General features: G+C 46.7%; 1 protein-coding gene across 9 annotated transcripts in view; it reads left to right on the top strand.

Annotated features, from left to right (window-relative positions):
* Positions 1-21,717, top strand: part of GPHN (gephyrin) — a 61,130-nt gene that overhangs the window by 24,131 nt on the left and 15,282 nt on the right. For 2 of the 9 annotated variants that reach the window (XM_032965246.2, XM_032965253.2), the window contains 11 exons: positions 26-106; positions 829-972; positions 7,660-7,708; positions 8,974-9,111; positions 11,264-11,281; positions 13,074-13,166; positions 13,427-13,482; positions 13,966-14,085; positions 16,146-16,204; positions 17,029-17,182; positions 18,733-18,854. In XM_032965246.2, coding sequence (XP_032821137.1) covers positions 26-106; positions 829-972; positions 7,660-7,708; positions 8,974-9,111; positions 11,264-11,281; positions 13,074-13,166; positions 13,427-13,482; positions 13,966-14,085; positions 16,146-16,204; positions 17,029-17,182; positions 18,733-18,854 — 1,034 coding nt within the window. The remainder of the gene's footprint in view (positions 1-25; positions 107-828; positions 973-7,659; positions 7,709-8,973; positions 9,112-11,263; positions 11,282-13,073; positions 13,167-13,426; positions 13,483-13,965; positions 14,086-16,145; positions 16,205-17,028; positions 17,183-18,732; positions 18,855-21,717) is intronic. The other 7 variants (XM_032965252.2, XM_032965255.2, XM_032965248.2 and 4 more) reach the window with 6 other exon arrangements.

Below are 21,717 nucleotides of genomic sequence, written 5' to 3'. Positions count from 1 at the left end.
TCCATTTTCCCCTAATGCTCTGAAGGTCCCCCTGAAGGCACGGAGTGACGTTGCTCCGTTCTTCTGGGGCGTCGAACAGCCGTCGGGTTGTGCCGTCCGCAAACAGGTCCACGTCGTTCGTTAACAACATGATTCCTCAGCCAAAGCAGCGCGAGCACTGACGACGCAACTACCGCGTGAACCCACAGCACAGAACGCCTCCACGCGGTGTACATGTCACATTTAAGATATCTCGGTCAAATATATAGTCACCAGATCTCGGCACAAATCGATTTCTGCCACCAAAACGCAAGATGTCAGTTCCCAGACTTGAACGGGTCAAAGCCGGACGGGTGGTAAACGGGAGCTCGGTGGCGCGGGGAGGTCAGGTTCTACGTCTCTGCGTGGTACCCTTGGAGTTGCCCAGCGGTAGAGTTTGGCGGAGGGGTTGTGCGTGACGGGGAAGCGGCTAAGATTGCAGTGCGCTGCTCACCGTGCCGTGCAATACGCGCAGTCTGCTTGTAAGGGGCATTAATTTTGCAGGGAATGTCGGCAGCGGGACGGGATGCCATCTCAAACCGGCCAAACGGCTTGGCAAGCAGAGCGAGCGGCTTGAAATCAGAAAGGCTGCGAGTTCAAATCCTGGTTGATGATTCACTCAGCCCCTCATCCCTCCGGTGTCGATAACATCAGTACCGATTTGTGGGGAAGTCAAAAGTGGCCTAACCAGATTAAAATCTATTACGAATCATATTGGCCGCTAAAACTCCCTTTTGAACTCAATAACGAAACAATTATGGGTAAAGATCTCGCCAAGGTGACCGTTGCTGTGTGTGGCGCCGTGCACAGATCCCCGAGTCCATCATCTCAAGAGGGGTCCAGGTGTTTCCCAGGGACAGTGCGTCGCTGAGCACAACCCCGTCTGAGTCCCCGCGCGCTCACTCCACCTCGCGCCTCTCCACCGCTTCCTGTCCCACCCCCAAAGTAAGCCTGGTAATGTCCATTACTCTGTGTTTACGCATGCAGCATACGCGACGGTGGAATTTGTCCCCGTGGCAGTGCGGTATCGCCACCTCGTAGTGCTGCAGCGGAGCCCCACCACGCTCACCACCGCGTCCTCTCTACGGAACGAGCGTCGCTTTGAGCTTCGGACGTCCCAGGGAGTGGCGCCGGTTCGCGCGCGAGTGGGGAATGTTGGGAGACGAGCCGGCACGGCGTAGCGTCGTGCGCCGGCACATTTACAATTTGTGGGAAATCGGGAGATGATTTAAGAGCAAACTACGGGCCAGTGCACGTGCCTCTGCATCGACACCGAGATCTTGGCGATAGATGGATGGGGAGCGACTTGCATTGCTAAACGCAGAGCTGAGTTTAACACCAGGTGCAACCTGTGAAAAGGTGTCCACGGTGCATCGTGGCGCTCCCTCATCCCCCCTCACGCGCTCACCGCGACACGTCGCCACTCTCCACAATGTATGTCCCCCTGCTTCCAAACGGTATCTTGAGATATGTTCGCAGTTTGATATTTTCTAGGTTGGAATATCATGTTGTGCGTGCTGGCGAATACCACTTACATGTGTGTACACATCGGGTAATATATAAACGTACGCGGATGTACATATTGTGCATACATCCATCCATGTATGTTGCGTGTACATGTTCATGTGTGTGCAATATAAGTGTCGTCTGTAATGGAGGCATTGGAATTGTATCTCAGAACGCTGTAGAATTTGTAACGCGCAGAGTTTATGCACGGAGGTCCGGATAACCTGGAGGCAAGTGGGACGTAGGGCAGACGCCGAAGATCTGCGGTCCTATATCAGGCTTGTTTGGCCAACTTTGCGAATCAGTATTTATACATGTGGGGAGAAAACCGGAGTACCCAGAGAAAACCGGAGTACCCAGAGAAAACCATGTGTGGTGGGAGGTGGAGGTAATATTCAACCCACGTACAGATGGAAATTAACCCACTTGCTGTACTGCCTTAACCCGGAACGCCAGGAGATGGCGACCTTGACGCGCGTGGGTAGTTTTTACAAACGTACGTGACCCACCAACCCTCGGCTCCACAGTGCTGGATCACAGCCGTGGAGCACAGGCATGGGGCAAGGAACCTCCCTGCCACACGCAGCACCCAGCAGAGCGCTCCTCTTCACTTGGCCATGAAGCAGAGCAGACAGGGCACAGAGCGGGAGTGGTGGAAGCATTAATGATTGAAGTCAAAGTGAACAACGTGTGCACTTTTTACTTTTAAGTGGTTGGTTATTTTGGGTTTCTTCCGTGGCTTTAGTTCGTGGTCAGGTGCGTTTGGCTAAGGACCTTTTGGCTTCCAGTTGCATGCAGCAGAGCCAAGATGCAGTGCAGATATCCAGATGCAGTTGCTTCCATGGCCAAGTTAAACCTCTTCCTCACGTCCATAGCCGTTTTTAACAGATAATTATTTGGAATTCACGAAAAAAATGAAATCCATTAAAATCAATAAAAATAATTATGGGTAAGGAAAGATCTCACCAAGGTGATGCTTCTCCTGCCCTCAAGAGGAGGATCTAAAAGAGCTCTAGAGTCACGCAATCAGACAGCAGGCAAGAGAGTGAGGAGTGGTCGGGGAAAGCGGTTCAATCCCTGTACCTTGGTGGGCATACTCGCTCTCTGTGCAGAACAGGTCAGCGTGGGCATCGTTGGGGCCTCCTGAGCAGCTATCCCAGGGGTCGGTGGCAAGCAGAAAAACAAGATGAGGCATTTATTTTCGAATTCAGTCAAACAAAAGACTCAATACTTCAAGAGCCGCAATGCGCGCGAGTAAGAGACGCTGGGTCCTTAATAAATAACTGTCACGAAGCAGTCCTTTTAAAGAGCCGCTTTGCGGCTCCGGTGCCGCAGGGTGCCGTCCCCCTGGGTCTAACCCAAGGGAACTGGCACGTGGACCTGGCGGTAACTTACAAGGCCTCAGGATTGGCCGTCGAAATGCCCGGAGGTGAAATCACTGGTTGGAGGGGCGTCACCTTGGCGAGATCTTTCTTTACCCATAATTGTTTCGTTATTGAGTTTAAAAGCCAACTGCTACAGTGTGAGTGTTTTTTTTAAAGGAAGGGTGTTGCAGATTAATATCGAAGGGAATTCATGGCTTGGTTTTTTTCCAAAACAACCCGAGGTAGACAGCTTCTGGATGCTGTTATGAACAACGTTGATTCAAGCATTTCTCTCTGCTTGACCCCTTCTAAAAATAAAACCCGGGAACTATGAAAATAAAAATGTAGGTTGCAATTCCTTATTTTGTATGATTTTTTTTAGTTTTTAAATAAAAGGATTGAAGACGTATTCTCCGCTTTGAACAAAGAAAATCGTTCACATTTTTCACATTATGTACAGTGCTTTTTTAACACTTGAGCATCTCAAAGCGCCCTTTCATCACCATCTCATCTCACACGTTCGGTGGGCACCCCTGCGGCAGCCGTCCCTGTGCATCATAAAGTGACTCGGCACAAGTCTGCAAGGATGGGGCAAATGATTACGAGGTGTCATCCCAGGTGAGTTGATTAAGAAGCGACGTTCATCGAGTGAAGATGTCAAACCTGCCGCCAGTGTTGCTGCACAGCTGCCGTTCTCCTGTCGTGTCTCTGCAGGTCTAATGGAAGCGTTCCCTACGTAGCTCTCCCCTTGCCGGCTCTTCACCATGTGTCCGATGATCAACCCACTCCATCCTCCATGATGCCCGGCGCACAGGGCGTGTTTCCAAGTGTGTCTTCCCCTTCTCGTGTGCTCTCTCTTGTTGTTGTTCATCCGCCTGTTGGGGACGGTGTAATCGTTTCCATTCCCCAGGTCATCGTGTAACATTTTCCACAGCCATCCCCGCTATCACCTTCCTCACCTTCGTGTGCAGACAGTGGTTTAAATAGATGTGTAGAAGTGCCGGAATGAAATCCATTCGTCTGGCAGTCCGGGTTCACCGCCGTTTCCCCTCTGTGGAAACATCGTAGCGAAGGAATCGGAACCATTATCAGAAGTGCTGGGTGTGTTGAGGTGCCGGTGTCGTGTACCCTTGTATACTGGGACATTTACACCACTCTGTACGGTAAAACCTCTAAATTGGACTCATTGAGGGGGGGGGACACCCTTTCTGATTATAGGCGATATCCGGCATACTGCAAATCATACGATAAAATTTGTTTTTAATGAAGCTGTTTTTTTATTCGTTTGTGTTTATGTTGAATGTTTATATTATGATGGTGACAATAGCAATGTACTGGAAACATAAAACATTTTTATTTAAAATTCTACATTCAAAACAATGCAACCTCTTGAACCCTGTTCAGTCCATACCTTGCCCACCTGTGAGTCCTTGCAACCTCTGCAACTCGGCTCTGTCTCTGTCCGAGTCCCCGTAAGCCCTGCGAATGTCTGAAACTTTGCCTGGTCCGTGCTTGCCGGTGACCTTGTGAGCTCTGCAACCTCTGCGACGTTGCTCGGCAGCGTGTCCGAGATCGTTCACCCGGGTGACCAGAGCAATTGCGCTCGGCACCGTGTCCAATGTCTGCGAGCTTGTGTCCCGGATCACGGATCGGCGAACTGTAGACTTTCTTTCACTTCTCTTGACGCCAGTGGTAGGAAACCCAATGATAAAAATTAAGAATAGGTTTTACCCTTTCTTGCAATGAAACAGGCCTTAATATGTTCAAACACCAAATAGATACATTTTGCAAGGAATCAAGTCTGCATTAACCACACGTACTTGTGGTGAACATGCAAACAAACATGCTCTGATAATAATTAGACATTGTCTTTGAAACAGTTTGGCCTACACCAGAGACAGCCTTCGTGACATGGCCTAGTCTCACCAGTGTCAGAGCAGAGAGTAGAAAGGTCCCATGATATGTAGGAAATCCGATCGCTCTTATTTTCCTTTTATTAATCTTTTATTCCTGAGACTAGTTTGACCAATAAACTCATAGTCTCATTGTTTCCTCTAGCTTTCGACTGTGGCCAGGGTTAACTGAAACTAAGTATTGGAATTTAACAGAAGGGCCTATCCCTTGTTTAGATGTATCCTTTGAATTTGCCTTGAATGTTTGACTCTGCTATGGATCTCATTTATGTTTATGACTCCGATTAGGCATGTTGATCTGGTTAAACCTTAAATAAAAATGCTTTAGACTGCATCTAGCCTGTAGTTTGCCTATTTGACCTGTTTGACCTATTTGACCTATTTGACCTGTGCTTCTAGTAGTTTAAGGACCTTAAGAACTACTTCTCTTTGCATTGCTTTGTGAACTCAAGTGTTGTGTTGCCTTGTTCCTTCTCATGCACCTTTTCTCGGGAACCTAAATATGTTAATACATCTGTTACCCCAGAACAAATTCCGTCTAGACTTTGCCAAATTGCTTTTATTTGAATCATCGTGGTGGCAAATTCTTATTTGAAGTTGTAACTTTAAACATACGACAAGGTGTCTATGTATGTTGAACTTTCTTCACACCGTACGTAGCCAACTGTGCTGATTGTAGGTGTGGGTTCTTAGGTATAGAGATGCCCACGTGTCTCTCAGCGTCCGTGGAAATTTGAGTTTGGGCCTTTCGGAGGCTCTCTCAAGAGTGTCTTGAAGAGGCGATAGCCTGAACCAACCCTCGCATTACTTCTCGGTGATTTTGTTTATTAATATCGAATGTATATTTACATTTTGTAAAACCCCGGCACTGGTTTATAATGTCATCGTGCGTTCAGAGGTTGTGTATTAAGACGCGCGTTGTCAATTGAGATTTGTAAATAAATATGGTTCGGACTATGACGTATTCCCCTAACTGTTTATCATTATTGTTCCTATCGTAAACTCGGCACTATAAAAGCGTGCCAAGTAAATCACCTGAATATTAAACTCCTCATGGTATTTAAATACAGTTCAAAGAGACTGCCTGAATATTCACTTCAGTCACTTTTAGCAAGCGATGAACTAGAATTTGCATTTCTCATCCGGCAACACGATGGCAATGACCACCAGGATGACCAGGGGCAATCACAGTCTTCTCTCTCACAGTGTAGGGCGGGTTTATTAGAACCTCCTTGAACAGTAGTGTCAGCAAAATAATAAGTGTAAGACGGCCGTCACAGTGACGAGTTATTCCCCATCCAGAACGTGGACACTCCTCGTATATCTACACATTGTCCACCCAGCCTCCAGGCCCGCTGAATACTCCACCACTCGGCGACTCAAATCTCCTTTCTCTTCCCGTGCTCTCTATCCCACGCTCAGTCCCGCCAACCTCCCCCTCCTCTCTCCTTGCCGGCGCTCTCTCGGCACGCCGTGGTCGCGGTGGCCTCACGTCGCTCCCCCCGGGACCCCCGCCTCCCCTCGGCGGTCGCTTCTGCCCTTGACCCTGCCGTCTCCTGCGTGACCTCACCCGTCGTTATCCAACCCGCGTTGACCATTGGTCCATTATGCCATACGCCGCACGGGCTTTCCAGTGCCCTCCCTCTCCATCCCCTGTCAACCAAGGCTCATTGCCATGCCAACTTATGAGGTTGCGCTCATTACACACAAAGTGCTCACCGCAAACGAACCACAATTACTTGCTGATCTCGTCAAGGAGCATAAAACATCGCGCCCACTTCGGTCATCCTCGCAGCAGCGGCTTTTTGGCTAACTATCGAACAAAGATGGTCACCGCATCGCCGCACTTTCAGAAGCCCTTCTGCAGCCGTCTGGAATACTCTTCCTTCCGATATTAGGAGGCCACTGGAGCTATGCACTTTTAACTCGTCTAGATTGACAAAGTAACTTCTTTAGAACTGCTTGTGTTTTAGTTTATTGTCCTCCCCCCCCCGCACGGTTGGCTACGTACGGTGCGAAAGAAGTTCAACGTACGTAAATCTCCTGCCAGTTCACCCCTGGCCCACCTATTCTACCTCTGCCTCCCCCCCGCCCGCCCACGGCTGTCTCCAAGGCTGTCCGGCGCGCCCCGACTGCTTTGGGTCCTGAATCTGCCCATTCATAACACTCCCTGCCCAAACTGAAACGTTACAATTTCGTATAATATTTTCCCATTCATACTCAAATGTTAGCAAGGGGCAATTGAAATATTTTGGAAGAGATGTGATCGTGACCCAGTACACTTTACAATTCATTGTTAAATGTACTTGAAAAATATGAATTTGTAGCTTTTGTTTCGGAAAATTCACCAATATATTTTCCCACTGTATCTACTGCATTTACCCTTTAATCAACTAATGTACGTTTGACTTCTCATCACAGGCATTGTAAATATATTTTTCATTACTATTGTAATGCTGTGAGCACTGGGTTTTGAGATATTGTAGAAATTTTACATCCTATTAATAATTATATTTTGTGTGTATGTTGCGTTAAACACACGTGTGCAATATTATCTATAATCACAGATCAGTGCAAAGTAACAGCACAGTCACCAGTGCACCGACAGACACTATTAACTGGATAATTCCTCGAGTAGCCACGAGGCTACTACAGGCATTGATTTTTTCACATTTTTTAACGCGATATTGTTTATTGTTTCACGAGACAAACCCATCCATTTGAATAGATTTTCATGAACCTTTCAGACATCTCAGTATAGGGAACATTATGCTGTGTCGTGACACGGTCAGTTTAGACGTTGGATATGAATGAATTTTAATGAAACGTCACCAATATTTAGCCGTGTTCCGTTTCAGGTACAGTCTCGTTGCAGCAGCAAGGAAAATATTCTGAGGTCAAGTAAGTGTATGTATACTCTCTCTTTCTGGCTTTGCATGATACACAGCCGTAACAATTGCACGTGGTATAAAGGCGACATGTGTTGAGATTGTGTAATGAAATCGCTTAACACAGCACGGCGTTGACGTGTATCATGTGGAGATTGCTACGCGAGGTATTTATACATAGTGTTCTATGCTGTGTGAGGTAGGCAGTGTTGTACAATGTTGAGATTGTTGTGTGAGGTAGGCAGTGTTGTACAATGTGGAGGTTGTTGTGTGTGGTAGGCAGTGTTGTACAATGTGGAGATTATTGTGTGTGGTAGGCAGTGTTGTACAATGTTGAGATTGTTGTGTGTGGTAGGCAGTGTTGTACAATGTTGAGATTGTTGTGTGAGGTAGGCAGTGTTCTACAATGTGGAGATTTCTGTGTGAGGTAGGCAGTGTTGTACAATGTTGAGATTGTTGTGTGAGGTAGGCAGTGTTGTACAATGTGGAGATTGTGTGAGGTAGGCAGTGTTGTACAATGTGGAGATTGTTGTGTATGGTAGGCAGTGTTGTACTATGTGGAGATTACTGTGTGTGGTAGGCAGTGTTGTACAATGTGGAGATTGCTGTGTGTGGTAGGCAGTGTTGTACAATGTGGAGATTACTGTGTGAGGTAGGCAGTGTTGTTCGATGTGGAGATTACTGTGTGAGGTAGGCAGTGTTGTACAATGTGGAGATTGTGTGTGTGGTAGGCAGTGTTGTACAATGTGGAGATTGTGTGTGTGGTAGGCAGTGTTGTACAATGTGGAGATTGTGTGTGTGGTAGGCAGTGTTGTACAATGTGGAGATTGTGTGTGTGGTAGGCAGTGTTGTACAATGTGGAGATTACTGTGTGAGGTAGCCAGTGTTGTACAATGTGGAGATTACTGTGTGTGTGGTAGGCAGTGTTGTACAATGTGGAGATTGTTGTGTGTGGTAGGCAGTGTTGTACAATGTGGAGATTACTGTGTGTGGTAGGCAGTGTTGTAGAACGTGGAGATTACTGTGTGGGGTAGGCAGTGTTGTACAATGTGGAGATTGTGTGTGAGGTAGGCAGTGTTGTACAATGTGGAGATTGTTGTGTGTGGTAGGCAGTGTTGTACAATGTGGAGATTACTGTGTGAGGTAGGCAGTGTTGTTCAATGTGGAGATTACTGTGTGGGGTAGGCAGTGTTGTACAATGTGGAGATTACTGTGTGTGGTAGGCAGTGTTGTACAATGTGGAGATTGCTATGTGAGGTAGGCAGTGTTGTGTGCTGTGCGCAGGCCATAGCGCAGTGGACATCACAAAGATGTCTCGCAGGTCTCGATCGTCCTCCTTCCCACTCACCTCGATGGACAAGGCCTTCATAACCGTGCTGGAGATGACTCCCGTTCTGGGCACTGAGATTGTCAACTACCGAGGTACAACCATCGCTCGTCCTTATAACAGGAGTCATTAAACACACATACGCTGTGTACATTGGAGAGAATTTTCCCGCACATGGGTAGAGACTTTAACAGGGTTTTATTAAAGACACGATTCACCACAGAGAATTGAAGCAAAAGTCCCAGTTGCTCTTCCCGTATATACCCCGGCTGCCACTGTCATCATTGTTGCCACGTGCCAAGAGCCATTTTAAAACTGCCGCTCATAAAATAGCCAATTAGTGACCGCTTTACAAACGCCCAATTGAGAGTCTCGCCCCGCACCCAATAAAAAAGCCACTTCCTCTATCACGTGCTCAGAATTTGGCTGATATGAGACTCCACATGCTAATATCGAATGGTAGAGTCACTGTTCCCACATGCCCGATGCTAACCAACAGGAGGCTCCACGCACGGCAGCCAAAGGGCTGAACCACTACGCCTCCCACTTGTCCAGTGCTCAACCAATGGGGACCAGGACAGGCCCGTGGACACAGCCCGGCCTTGCACCCGGAACCTGAAGCACGGGAAACTCTGGGTCGCGATGAGAACCTCGACGAAGAAGACTGGCCCCCGGGCGACCTCTGGGGCGTAGGGGGTGACAAGCCACCCAAAGCCGATGTGGAAGAGGTTACAACCATAGCCGAGGGAGACCAATGGAGATGTCGAAGCCGGGAAATAATTGGGAGGATCTGGGGGACTTGACAATCTTTCCGAGGAGAGGCCGGATGGGAAGACATCCCCAACCTACGGAGAACAGAAAAAAAACCCTTCGACTCCGCCAGTGACGGCGGAAACTGGAGAGTATCATGCCTGGGGATTTCCTTGCTCTACCAGAACAATGGCCACATTGTTGGAAACCCAGGGTGGACTACAAGACGCTCATCAAATTAGAGAGGGGTGACCGCCACAATGTCAGGGCTCCGATGGACGAGACAGGGTCAGCAGACCTGGAATGCTTGTGAGGGGTACTATGTATGTGTGTTGAACTTCTTTCGCACCATACGTAGCCAACCGTGCTAATGAAAAGTTCAGGGGAAGGACAACAAATGGTGACTGTGAGGGTGCTATAGGATTTGGGATAAAGTGGGGTGGAGCGGTTTGCTCTGAGTGGCCGCCTGGGCCCCAGGAGATACAGGGAAATGGTGGCACACAGAGAGACAGAGGGAGACACGAAGGCACGCAGGAAGATACAGGGATACACAGAGAGATACACAGAGACATAGGGAGACAGGGTGACAGTCATCTGGAGAACGATATACAAGCGGTCCCCGACTTACGAACTCCAGACTTACGAAAACTCGCACTTACGAACCAGCTTCCATTAAATATATATTTTTAACATTGACCTAAAATGCGAACTCGCATTTGTAAACTGAACCGCGGAACTATTTTGTTCAGCGGAGGAATCCTCTGCGAGATGCAATGAGTCAGCCTCGCGCTGGGAGTGAGTGTTGGTGCGTGTGTGCACGCGCACACGCGTCTGTGTGAAAGTAGTGTTGTGGTTAGCACTGCGCTACAAACCCGGCGACCCGAGTTCGATGCCCGCTCACGACTAACACCAGTGACGGTTATCTGAACTGGTCTTAGGCCTCCCCTAGATCGACTCAGACTCAAATGAATACCTGGTGTGGTGTGTAAACATCGCCACTGGGGAGACGAAGGCGACCAGACGTGGTGTTGGCCAACCACCCCCTCGTGTGCCGTGCCGGCTTTCACAGGTGCTCGTTAACAGCACTTGCCCCAACAGTTTGTGAAGGTTATATGGGGGATCGTTGTCGTGTGTCTGTGTGTGTGTGCCTGTGCCCCCGTGTGTCTGTGTGTGTGGGGAGCGGTAGTGCAATGGTTAGTACGCCAGTCAAAAGTGGCCGGGCATGCTGCTGCCCACTCACCTCCTCGTGTGCCTTCCCGGCGGCGACCTTTAGAGGTGCTGCTTGCTAAAAGCACTTGCCCCAACAGTCTGTCACGGCTATACGGGGGATCGTTGGTGTGTGTGTGTGTGTCTTTGTCGTTGTGTGTGCGTGCGTGCGCATGTGCACGCACACACACGGGGGATCTTTGTGTCTGTGTGTCTGTGTGTGTGTGCGCGCGTGTGCTGTGTGTTTGTGTGTTATTGTGGTGACTCATTACGCCTCTTCCGACAAGCAAGCCAGCAGCAGGACACAAGGTAGGTGAAAATAAAACTAATTTATTTTCTATTTATGCTACTTTATTTTCTTTTAATTACGATACAGTACTTATTACAATGGTGCATGAAAATGTACAATATTAATTTTTATTCATGAGATTAACAATGCTTCCCTTTTTGTTGAACCGTAACACATTTAATAACACCGACCGTATGGCATTTAATATAGTATATTGTGTTCTGACTTACGAACCAATCTACTTACTAACAGGTCTTAGGAACTAATTGTGTCCGTAAGTCGAGGACTGCCAGTTCTGGTATAACCAAAACAGATAAAGAGAAAGATCCTCCTTATAGCCTTAACATACTGTTGGGGCAAGTGCTGTTAGCGAGCACCTATGAAGGCTGGAAACGGTACACGAGGTTGGTGGATGACCAGCATCATGCCCAACCGCCTTTGTCTCCCTAGTAGTGATGTTTACTCCACACCGCACTCGGTACTCATTTGAGGCTGAGTCGACCTAGGGGAGGCCCAGGAACTGTTCAAATAATCGTCACTGGCGTTGACCGTGAGCGGGAATTGAACTCGGGTCGTCGGGTTCATAGCGCAGTGCGCTAACCACTACACTACCGCTCTCCATAACTGGTATAACAGATACAGGTGGAACAGACATAAAGTTGTAACAGAGAACAGTGACAAATGAGCCGCAGGATTACAAGTCGGACTCGACTTACCTTGTGACAGCGATCCAGAGGACCAGTGAAGAAGTGAGTCACAGGATTATACGTCGAACTAGATTTATAACTGGTGACAGTAATCCCGAGCCACACTGGGACAACGAACCGGAGCAACCCCGATTAGCACGGTTGACTACGTACAGAGCAAAATAAGTTCAACATGCGTTCATATAGTGAATCCTAGGATTATCAGTCTAACTCTGCTTACCTTGCAATCGTGGTCTAGTGCGACAGAGAGCGGTGAATTCCAGGCATATAAATACAAAGCCAGATATCTCTTGGATATATTTTAGGCGTAATGGTAGACCCTATGCTGGGATATCTGGTTGTAAGGCGCTCTTCGCTACTGCATGCTTCCGATGGCACTCCAGGGCCTGTTCTGCATGAGCCGTGCCCTTGCGCCCCAGGCGTCTTCTACTTGTCCTGTGCCCTGGAAACTCATTATTCTCCAGAGCGAGCAACCACCAGGATCGGAGACTGGAACTCTTGAGGACTGCTGGCACAGCGGGTACACACGACGGTGCGGGCGTGTTGTTAGTGGAATATTGTTTTGTGGTTGGTTTATACTGCTGCCCTGGCACTGACGCTCAACAAATGTAGCCGCGGTGTCTTTGGCGTTGTTAAAAAGAGGAACTTCCTGCAGCGGAGCTTCATCTCCGTAATTTCGTCCGGGGCGAGTGCCGGGAAGATCGTGCAGGTGGACGTGGCGGAATTGAACGGGGGGGCGGGAGGGTGGGAGGATCTACACCTCCCTCACACTTAACGCACTCGTGTCGTGAAAGCTACTGCAGTTACTTCACACTTTGCACTAAAATAAAAGCATAGGTGAGGTTATATGTGATGGGGGCTGCATACGCGGCTCACTCTAGACCGACTGTGGGATGTAGGGTAGTGGGACGTCATTAATCTACGACAGGAGGCTACTGAGCCCGTTTGTAATTTTCCTGCACGCTATCCTTGCCCACAGCCTATGCAAGGATATTTTCTTCTTAAAATGTTCCTCTTTTTAAAAAACAAAAACTTCGTATTTGTCCCACATGTAATTTTAATGCCACACTTATTTCAGTTGTTTCCATTGGGGATGTTTCTGCAGATGGCTTCGGCCGAGTTTTGGCCCAAGACGTCTTTGCCAAGGACAACCTTCCTCCGTTTCCAGCGTCCATGAAGGATGGCTATGCCGTGAGAGGTTTGTGTGCCTCTGTGCCAATTATTGTGACATTGAAGTTGTGAAGAAAATGTTCTGAGGATAAACGTTTAAAAGAAATCCCCTAAAATGTATCTAAAAAGAAAATGTAATTTAACATTTTTTTTGGAAGAGTGTTGCTAATTGTGGCAACCCAAGGTTATCCTCGGATGTCATAGCAAATGGAAATGAGAGAGTACACACCGATTAGTTCACTTTGAGGTAACGGTGTACATTGTTTTGCTGTCCGTGTCCCTTTTTAGCAGCGGATGGGCCAGGTGACCGCTTTGTTATTGGGGAATCGCATGCCGGTGAGCCGGTAAGCCCTAAACACTCACTCCCAGTGCCAAAATACGGCGTCATTGATGATCGCATGGTGTGAGGCAATAGTGGCCGGTCTGTTGTCTAATGAGCATGTACAGTTGTTCAACAGTTTAATGAGCATTTTTATTTGAATAGTGACAATCTCATGCAAATATTTGAGTAGGTTATAACAATGTTACCGGATTGCTTCTATATTTTGGCCCTTTAAAATACAGGAGACACATTCATATGGAGAGTGCAAAGGTGGTACTTTATTTGGCAATATTCCAGCTCTGAGGATTCATTATTTTTGTTCAATTGTGGCAGACTTTTCATAAGATTTAAAAGGTGGTGCCCCCTTTTGTGGGTGGGCAAAGTGGCCCGTTGAAGTGACCTTGGAAGTAATTCTGCGTGTTCATCTTCCAAATGGCCCGGCACTGCAAATTGAGCGGTCCTGTTGACAGTGTGTCCGTGTGTGTGTGTAATGCACCCTGGGCAGCCGAGCCAGACGGTGATGCCGGGGCAAGTGATGCGCGTGACGGTGGGGGCGCCAATCCCGTGCGGCGCCGACGCGGTGGTGCCCGTGGAGAACACGGAGCTCCTTAAGGAATCGGACGACGTGAGTGTTGTGACGCACGCTCAGTCCGCAGCTGGATGAAGGTCTCTGCGGGCCACCGCCACCTCCATGGTCTCGCGACTCATAGCCGGATGTCCTCTCTATGACGTGTTCCATTCCTTGGCTTGCCACTGCGTTTTTATCATTCTTATTATTTACCATCATCCCCCCAGAGCATGATGTGTCTAAGGGCACTTTTCCTAATAGTTTGGATGATGTCATTAGCAGCATGTGTTCTCTCTCTGATCCAAGTGTTAATTACAGCAGTGTCACAGTGGCGAGATGTTAACTACCTCGCCTGGTATACAGGAGGTTGTGGGTCGACCCTGACACCTGTTGTATATTTGAAGTTTGCGGCGTCTCTCTATCCATGGTAGTGTGGATTTTTCTCCGGATCTTCGGTTTTTCCCTCCACGGTTATTATCAATATCAGGCGTTTAGAGTATTTGGCTGCTATAAATTCTCACATGATAAGCCACTTCGTTGAGCTATCATTTGTGGCCAGGTCGCTTCTGAAAAAGAGCTACATAGCTCAGTGGGCCTTACCTGGTAAAATAAAAGAAATAGTTTTAATCAGAATTTAAGTGTATATCCCAAGTACAGCCTATTGAGCTAAAAAGCTATTTTTGAAGTGCTACTTTGCCGCCCAGACAACATCAAAGCATTCCACTATTACATATTTTAAAAAAACTTAACAATAGCAATTATTTTGATTTAAAGCTTTCGTGACTGCAGGAATTCATATTCTTGGTTCTTTCGGTAAGAACCAAGAATATAATAGCAATTGTGTTGTAAACTTACTTTCACACTTGAACTTTCGTGATTTTAATAGAGACGGTTTAATTGAGGACAGAGATAGCAGACTGGAGATGCCAAGAGACAAATCTTGGTGGTTCAAAACACTTTGGGGCAGCAGCTACATTCAATTATTTTTTATCCAAATTGCGTGTGAAATCTGGGAACTATTGCAAGACGATCAGACGTGCTTCGCGGACTTTTTGCATTGTCCACTGGTAACAAAAACACCAAGTCGGACAAATGGAGAGCATCTCTACGGAGAGCAGCCTTGTAAAATAAGAGTAACCTTACAGAGAAAATGTCTTCTCAGGTCCAAGGACATTTGCCCAGCCATGGCATTAGAGCTCAAAGTGATGCACCCGCTGAGAATCGAAACGCAGCACCGCAAACTGAGTTAAGCCGACGAAGCAACCTGATATGCTACATTGCGGTAGTCAAATAATGGAATGATTGGCGCTTCAGTAATCTGCCTACGAATTTTTATTTCGGAAGGCATTGCTTGTTTTTGTACAAGAAGATAGCCTTACATGTAATATTTTTGATGACTTGATGAATATGCATATTAAAGGGTAAGGCAGCATCAGTAATAAACCCTATGTATGTATATACAGTTAATTAAATGTTTTTGTACATAAAAATTTGTTTTCCCGCTCGAACAGACATAATATACAAGTACCATTATTTTAAAACACAACTACTTATACAGTGGGAGGAATCAAATTTGCCTATTCTGTTTTGTGTGTGTATATATAGGTAATTGATTCTGAAACGTTTAGGTCCATTGAAAGAAAAGGCAAACCACTCCATTCTCTCGGATAAAAAATGGTCAAATTGTTGTTAATCTGAACCAATTGGCTAAATTTCAGTCGCGAGAATGAAAGGATCAGTTTGACTGTCGTGTGCCAACCTCACTCTCATGTGCAGAGCGAGTGGGAAAGTGCTGGACCGGTGTTCACTTGAAGGGATCTCGGAGGTAGCTCTGCAATATCCACTTCCGTGGGCCGATTTCTAAGACGAAGGGGTTGCACTGCTCTCTTTGGGAGTTCCGAAACGGTACTTTGACTCGTGACGTCACTCCGATAGCACAATTAGGATAAAATTGTGGAAATAATGACAACGTAATTATTTAGTCTTTAACTGAATCATGACCCTGAATCATGATACTTCATTGAATGATGGACGGATTTAGGGGGTAGGTGGGGGTAATAATAATAATTAATGTATATCCACCATGCAATGGTGTGCCTATTGTATCTGACAAGCAGGGCACGGAGGAACTGGAGGTTCGGATATTAATTCAAGCCAGGCCAGGACAAGATATCCGGTAAGTGAACTTGCATTTAGAATTGAGATCGTTCTCCCTGTATCTCTACAGCTTTACTCTCTACGATTGTGCCCAGGAGAGCTAAACTGAACACTTCTGCCTTGACCCTGTGCGTGAACTGTACAATTGTCTTTGTCTAAGCTTCATCATCATCAGCAGTCGTTATCAGTCAATGCCAGATGAATGCCCCCCAAGCTGTCGCCGTCCCTTAGGGTCCTCGGATGCAAACATTTATTTAGCTCCGGCACGTGATCCGATGTCATCGCTTCATCAGTTCGGTCGACGTCACCTCGGGCGCGTTCTCTCACTTGGCTGTCGCTCGATTGTTAGTCTCGACCGCTGGCCATCACCCCGTCTCGCGACGTGTCCAGCCCCAAGCTCTCTTACTTTAGCAGATATTTTTATTTGCGTTAGTTTGTGATTTGCTTACCTATCGCTATACTTTGCACTCCTGTCATGTTTGTTTGTATTGTTTGTTGTTGTAACGTTTTTACACTCCCCGACTGGACATCTGTGAAAAAGAGCCTCATAGCTCATCGGATTCCTCCGGCATGAATAAACATTCTGATAAAATTTGATGTCATTCAACTCGCATGTATTGCCTCGTGTGCCCCTTTATGTCTCTCAGTAAAATTCCAAGCGTGCACCTCTCCATACCTGCTCGTGCACTTTTCAGCTCTTGCCGTTACATTTTTTGTCCACGTTTTCTGATCCATATGTCTTGTCATGCGAAGGGGGTCCCCCATGCCCGTGTGTCCGCGCGTGATAAACGATCGACGCGCGCACATGTGCAATGCGTGTGGCTCGTACTGCGTTGTGCGCAGGTCGATAGGCCACGATATAAAGCGTGGGGAGTGCGTGCTGGCCAAGGGCACCCACATGGGCCCCTCGGAGATCGGACTCCTGGCCACCATGGGCATCACAGAGGTGGAGGTGCACAAGTTCCCCATCGTCGCTGTCATGTCGACGGGAAATGAGGTCATCTACATTCTCAAATTTTTCTTTTTTGCAAAATTTATATTTAAAAGAATATTAATAGTACCATCTAGCTCTGATTCAAATGAAGACCTGGCGAGGTTAAGGCTCATAAGCAAGCAATTGCGCAATGTATATGATCGGTATTATCGCCAGCAGCTTCCAGCTCCACCAGAAATCACGTTTAAGGAACAGCGGGTCCTAAGAATTAAACTATGAAACTTGAAACTATTTTTGATTTTACAGGTAAAACCCTCTGAGCTATAGAGCTATTTTTCAGAAGCGACCTGGACACAAATGATAGTTCATAGGGGAAACACATACTAATTAACGGATTACTAACGTAGCATATAATCACAATAACACACATTACAACTAATTACTAATCTACAACTCATTACTAATCATAACCATTGACTGATTACCAATCGATTATATAATTACAATACCCCCCCTCCGCCTCAAATCACTGCACCTGAAATGAGTTAAATGATGACGTCACCCTGCTGCTCTATTTAAGACCGGGAGCAAGCGAGGGCTTTACCATTCTGGCGAATTGCCCGATGATGCTGGATGTAATAACCAGCGAAACGTCGTACTCAAACTGTAAATGTTGTGGATTCACTCTTCAACACACCGGTGGGCTAAAGTACTGAATTATTTGTCTTTTGTCAACGTGACACTTTTTTGCTGATTGGCCGTGTCGGGTGGTGGAGGGTTACGACACATTTATAAATAACGCGATCTAACCCAAAAACCTTTATTATGAATAATATTGGTCGCGAAAGCCTACGTGTTAAACTCAATGAAGTAGCTTATGATGTGGAAACTTATAGCAACCAAATACTCCAATTGCCGGGTATGAACAGGACACTTGCATTTGGCAATCACTATTATACAACAACACACGGAACTCACCGTTCGGATCAGACCTTTGTAGAATTGGAAGCAGAATTGGTAAAAATAAAGTGGGACATCGGTGGACTTCGTGAGGTGTGGAGAAAAATAAATAACAATACAGTCTTCTCTCTGAAAACGTGGTAGTTGCATTCCTGAAGAACACCGTATTATGGAAAAATCGTGTTATAATAAATAATATAGGGTAAAGTACAGTCTTCAATAACACGTGAGATGCGTATTAAGGCTGAACAAAGACCGAGGCGCGTGGGTAGCATCTAGAAGCATCCAGCAGTATCCCAATGCCTTGTGTGGTGATGCTATGCCGAGGCAGCCGTACGACTGCATATTCTTACTCGCGCGACGTAATTTTATCGATCGCGTTATATCCAATTTGCGTTATGAAAATATGTTACAGTAGAACGGACTGTACATTGAAATTGTGGGAAAGCAGAGGGAAATCACAGGAGTGGGTTTCTCGTCTCAAAGGGCTGCACATGCAGTGGGCATAATGTGAACAGTGACTTGAGTAAAACTATTATCAAACTACTGCGTCCCACAGACTTGATAATGACGCAACTATTTCCTGGTGCTGTTCTCCAAGGGCACGAGTGTAAACTTGCGTCACTGCCGGGTGCTCTTGTGGGTGTGCACAGTTGCTGAATCCGGAAGACAACCTCCTCCCTGGGAAGGTGCGAGACAGCAACCGCTCCACGCTGCTGGCCGTCATCCAGGAGCACGGCTACCCGACCATCGACCTGGGCATTGTTGGGGACAAGTGGGTACCGCGCCCGCACTCAACGCCGTGTTCAGCCATCGCTGATAAACTCCCATTGCCACCGTTACTGCATGCCTCGTCTCTCCCAGTAGGGTTTACCTATAAAACTAAACTAGTAACTTTTTTTTTATTTTACCAGGTAAGGCCCACTGAGCTCTGTAGCTCTTTGTTTCAGAAGTGACCTGAAAGTGGCTTAGCGTGGAAGTGGCTTATTGTGTGGGAATTGATAGCAGCAAAAAATAACAGTGTGACCAAAATTTTTTTTCCCTGGGTAGTAAGTGTTATTTTCGAAATGCTTATGCCACAAAGTACAGAAAATGGCTATTATTCCCCACAAAATTTGCTTTTGTGACCAGGACAGTAATATTTTGAAATTTACCTATTTTCAATGAGAATTCCAGATAGATTCAGTACTGAGTAAACTTTGAGTAACTTCTAGAACATTCTAAAACTTTCCAGTAATATAAATAGTAGTATAAATACAGGGGCCTTAAGCCCACCAGTTCAGTTTAGTTCCAGCTGCCTAAGTCGATACATATCTGCATTTTTCTGAGATGGCATCAAGAGGCTGCAAGCATCCGGCAGATACATTTTGCGATGTCTGCGGCCAATTTATCAAGACAAGAGCGAAAAAGTACTCTGTGGAAGCATCTGCTAAGATGTGTGAGGCCTACAAGGCATATTTCGGCATGCCTGTTGGGGATCAAGACAAACCCTGGGCACCTCATTTTACCTGCGAGCAATGCAAAAAAATTCTGGAAGGTAAGATGTTGCTCGGAATTTTATGTTATAAAATTTGTGAAAAAAATTGTAAAAGTTTTTAATTTTAAAATGTTTTACAATTTTCAATGTTATTGAACAAATATGTCATATATAAAAAATGTTGCGGGAATCTCTGACACATTAGTCATGGGGAAATCAATGTATTTTTGTAGGATGGTACAGAGGGGAAAAGAGAGCCATGAAGTTCGCTTTCCCAAGAATTTAGCGGGAACCCACTGACCACTCAAGCAACTGCTACTTCTGCATGGTGGACCCTTCCAAACGTCGGACTAGCAAGAATTCGGACCTTCCTTTATCCATCGCCCCAGTGCCACACTGCCATGAGCTCCCCGTACCCACTCCTCTGGGGAGAGGAGCCGTCTTTAGAAGAGAGCAGCAAGTCAGAGAGCGAGGAAGACGTTGTAGATCCAGATGACAATTTCAGAGGTGGAGCTGAGGAGAGAAACCTATACTACCCCAACCAAAAAGACCTCAACCACTTGATCAGAGATCTTGGTCTCACCAAGTCCAATGCCGCGCTTTTGACGTCAAGGCTCACGCAGTGAAACTTGTTGGATGCAAGTGTGCAAGTCGCAGATCAGAGGAAGCGTCACCAACCTTTTTGCAGCTTCTTCACCCGTCTTGATGGGCTCTGCTTCTGCCACAATGTGACCAGTCTGTTCGAGGCAATCGGAATTGCCTGTAACCAGAATGAGTGGTGCCTCTTCATTGACAGCTCATCCAGGAGCCTCAAAGCCGTGCTGCTCCATAATGGTAACAAGTACCCGTCTCTTCCCCTGGCTCACTCAGTGCACCTCAAAGAGGATTACAACAGCATCAAAACCTTGCCGAATGCCTTGAAGTATGATGGGTCTCCAAGGCGGTTTTACCAAGTTTCCCTAATATCTTTGCCTTTGGGACAGCAGGGACACCAATGCGCACTACCACAGGCAGGACTGGCTACAGCGGACTGAGTTCTCTGTGGGGAGGAACAACGTCAAGTGGGAGCCACTGGTGGACCCCCGGAAGGTGCTGATGCCACCACTGCACATCAAATTGGGCTTTATGAAACAATTTATGTCAGAGCTGTAGATAAAGAGTCGGCAGCCTTCAAGTACCTTCAAGACTTCTTCCCTAAGCTGTCTGAGGCAAAGGTCAAATCCAGTGTCTTCGTCGAACCACAGATAAAGAAGATCCTGGAGTGCAATTAATTCCCCAAGAAGCTCGCTAGTAAGGAGAAAGTGGCTTGGGACAGCTTTGTTGCAGTGGTTCGGGGCTTCCTGGGCAATCACAAGGCCGAAAACTATGTGGAACTGGTTGAGACTGGTGAAGAACGACAGCACAATGGGCTGTAGGATGTCCCTCAAAGTCCATATCCTTGATGCTCATCTTGATAAATTCAAGGAGAACATGGGAGCATACTCGGAAGAGCAGGGCGAGCGCTTCCACCAGGATATACTGGACTTGGAACGCCGCTACCAAGGACAGTATAACCAAGGACAGAATAATGAGAACATGATGGGAGACTTTAGTATAAAGACATGTTAATTTCGATTCATGTTGTTTTTTTCTGACTTTATCTGAACAAAAGGACACAAATTCACCCGTTTTCTCATTGAAAATAGGTAGATTTCAAAATAATCTTTGGTTCTATTCGGTAAAGTTACGTCGGTAAAAAAAATAAAACAACAAAAATCACGACGTTTCGGCCACAACACAAGTGGCCTTCATCAGGTGAAGGGACCAGACTGTCCAGAGGACAGCGTTGGAGTGAAGCCAGCCTGGTCACAAAAGCAAAGTATGTGGGGAATAATAGCCATTTTCTATACTTTTTAGACATAAGCAATTCAAAAATAACACTTACTACTACCCAGGGACAAAAATTGTGTTACAAGCGTAATCACAATAATGTAAACGGTCGGCCCAAGTGAAGCCCGCAGCCACGAGGGGCGCTATGTTTACCGCAACAGCAGAAAAAACAACCCCACCTCAAATCGTGACCAGTCAGTGTAACGCGACGAGCCAACTGCATAATGGGCCGAGCGGCCCAGTGCCAAATAATACAAATGCACGTTGATAAATGTGGAGGGGAAAAAAAAAA

This window comes from Petromyzon marinus, chromosome 33 (assembly GCF_048934315.1).
Source record: "Petromyzon marinus isolate PM22_M1 ecotype Great Lakes invasive population chromosome 33, UKy_Petmar_22M1.pri1.0, whole genome shotgun sequence".
Lineage (NCBI taxonomy): Eukaryota > Metazoa > Chordata > Hyperoartia > Petromyzontiformes > Petromyzontidae > Petromyzon > Petromyzon marinus.
The sequence above is the reverse complement of the archived record's forward strand: the minus strand, read 5'-3'. Positions and strand labels throughout refer to the sequence as shown.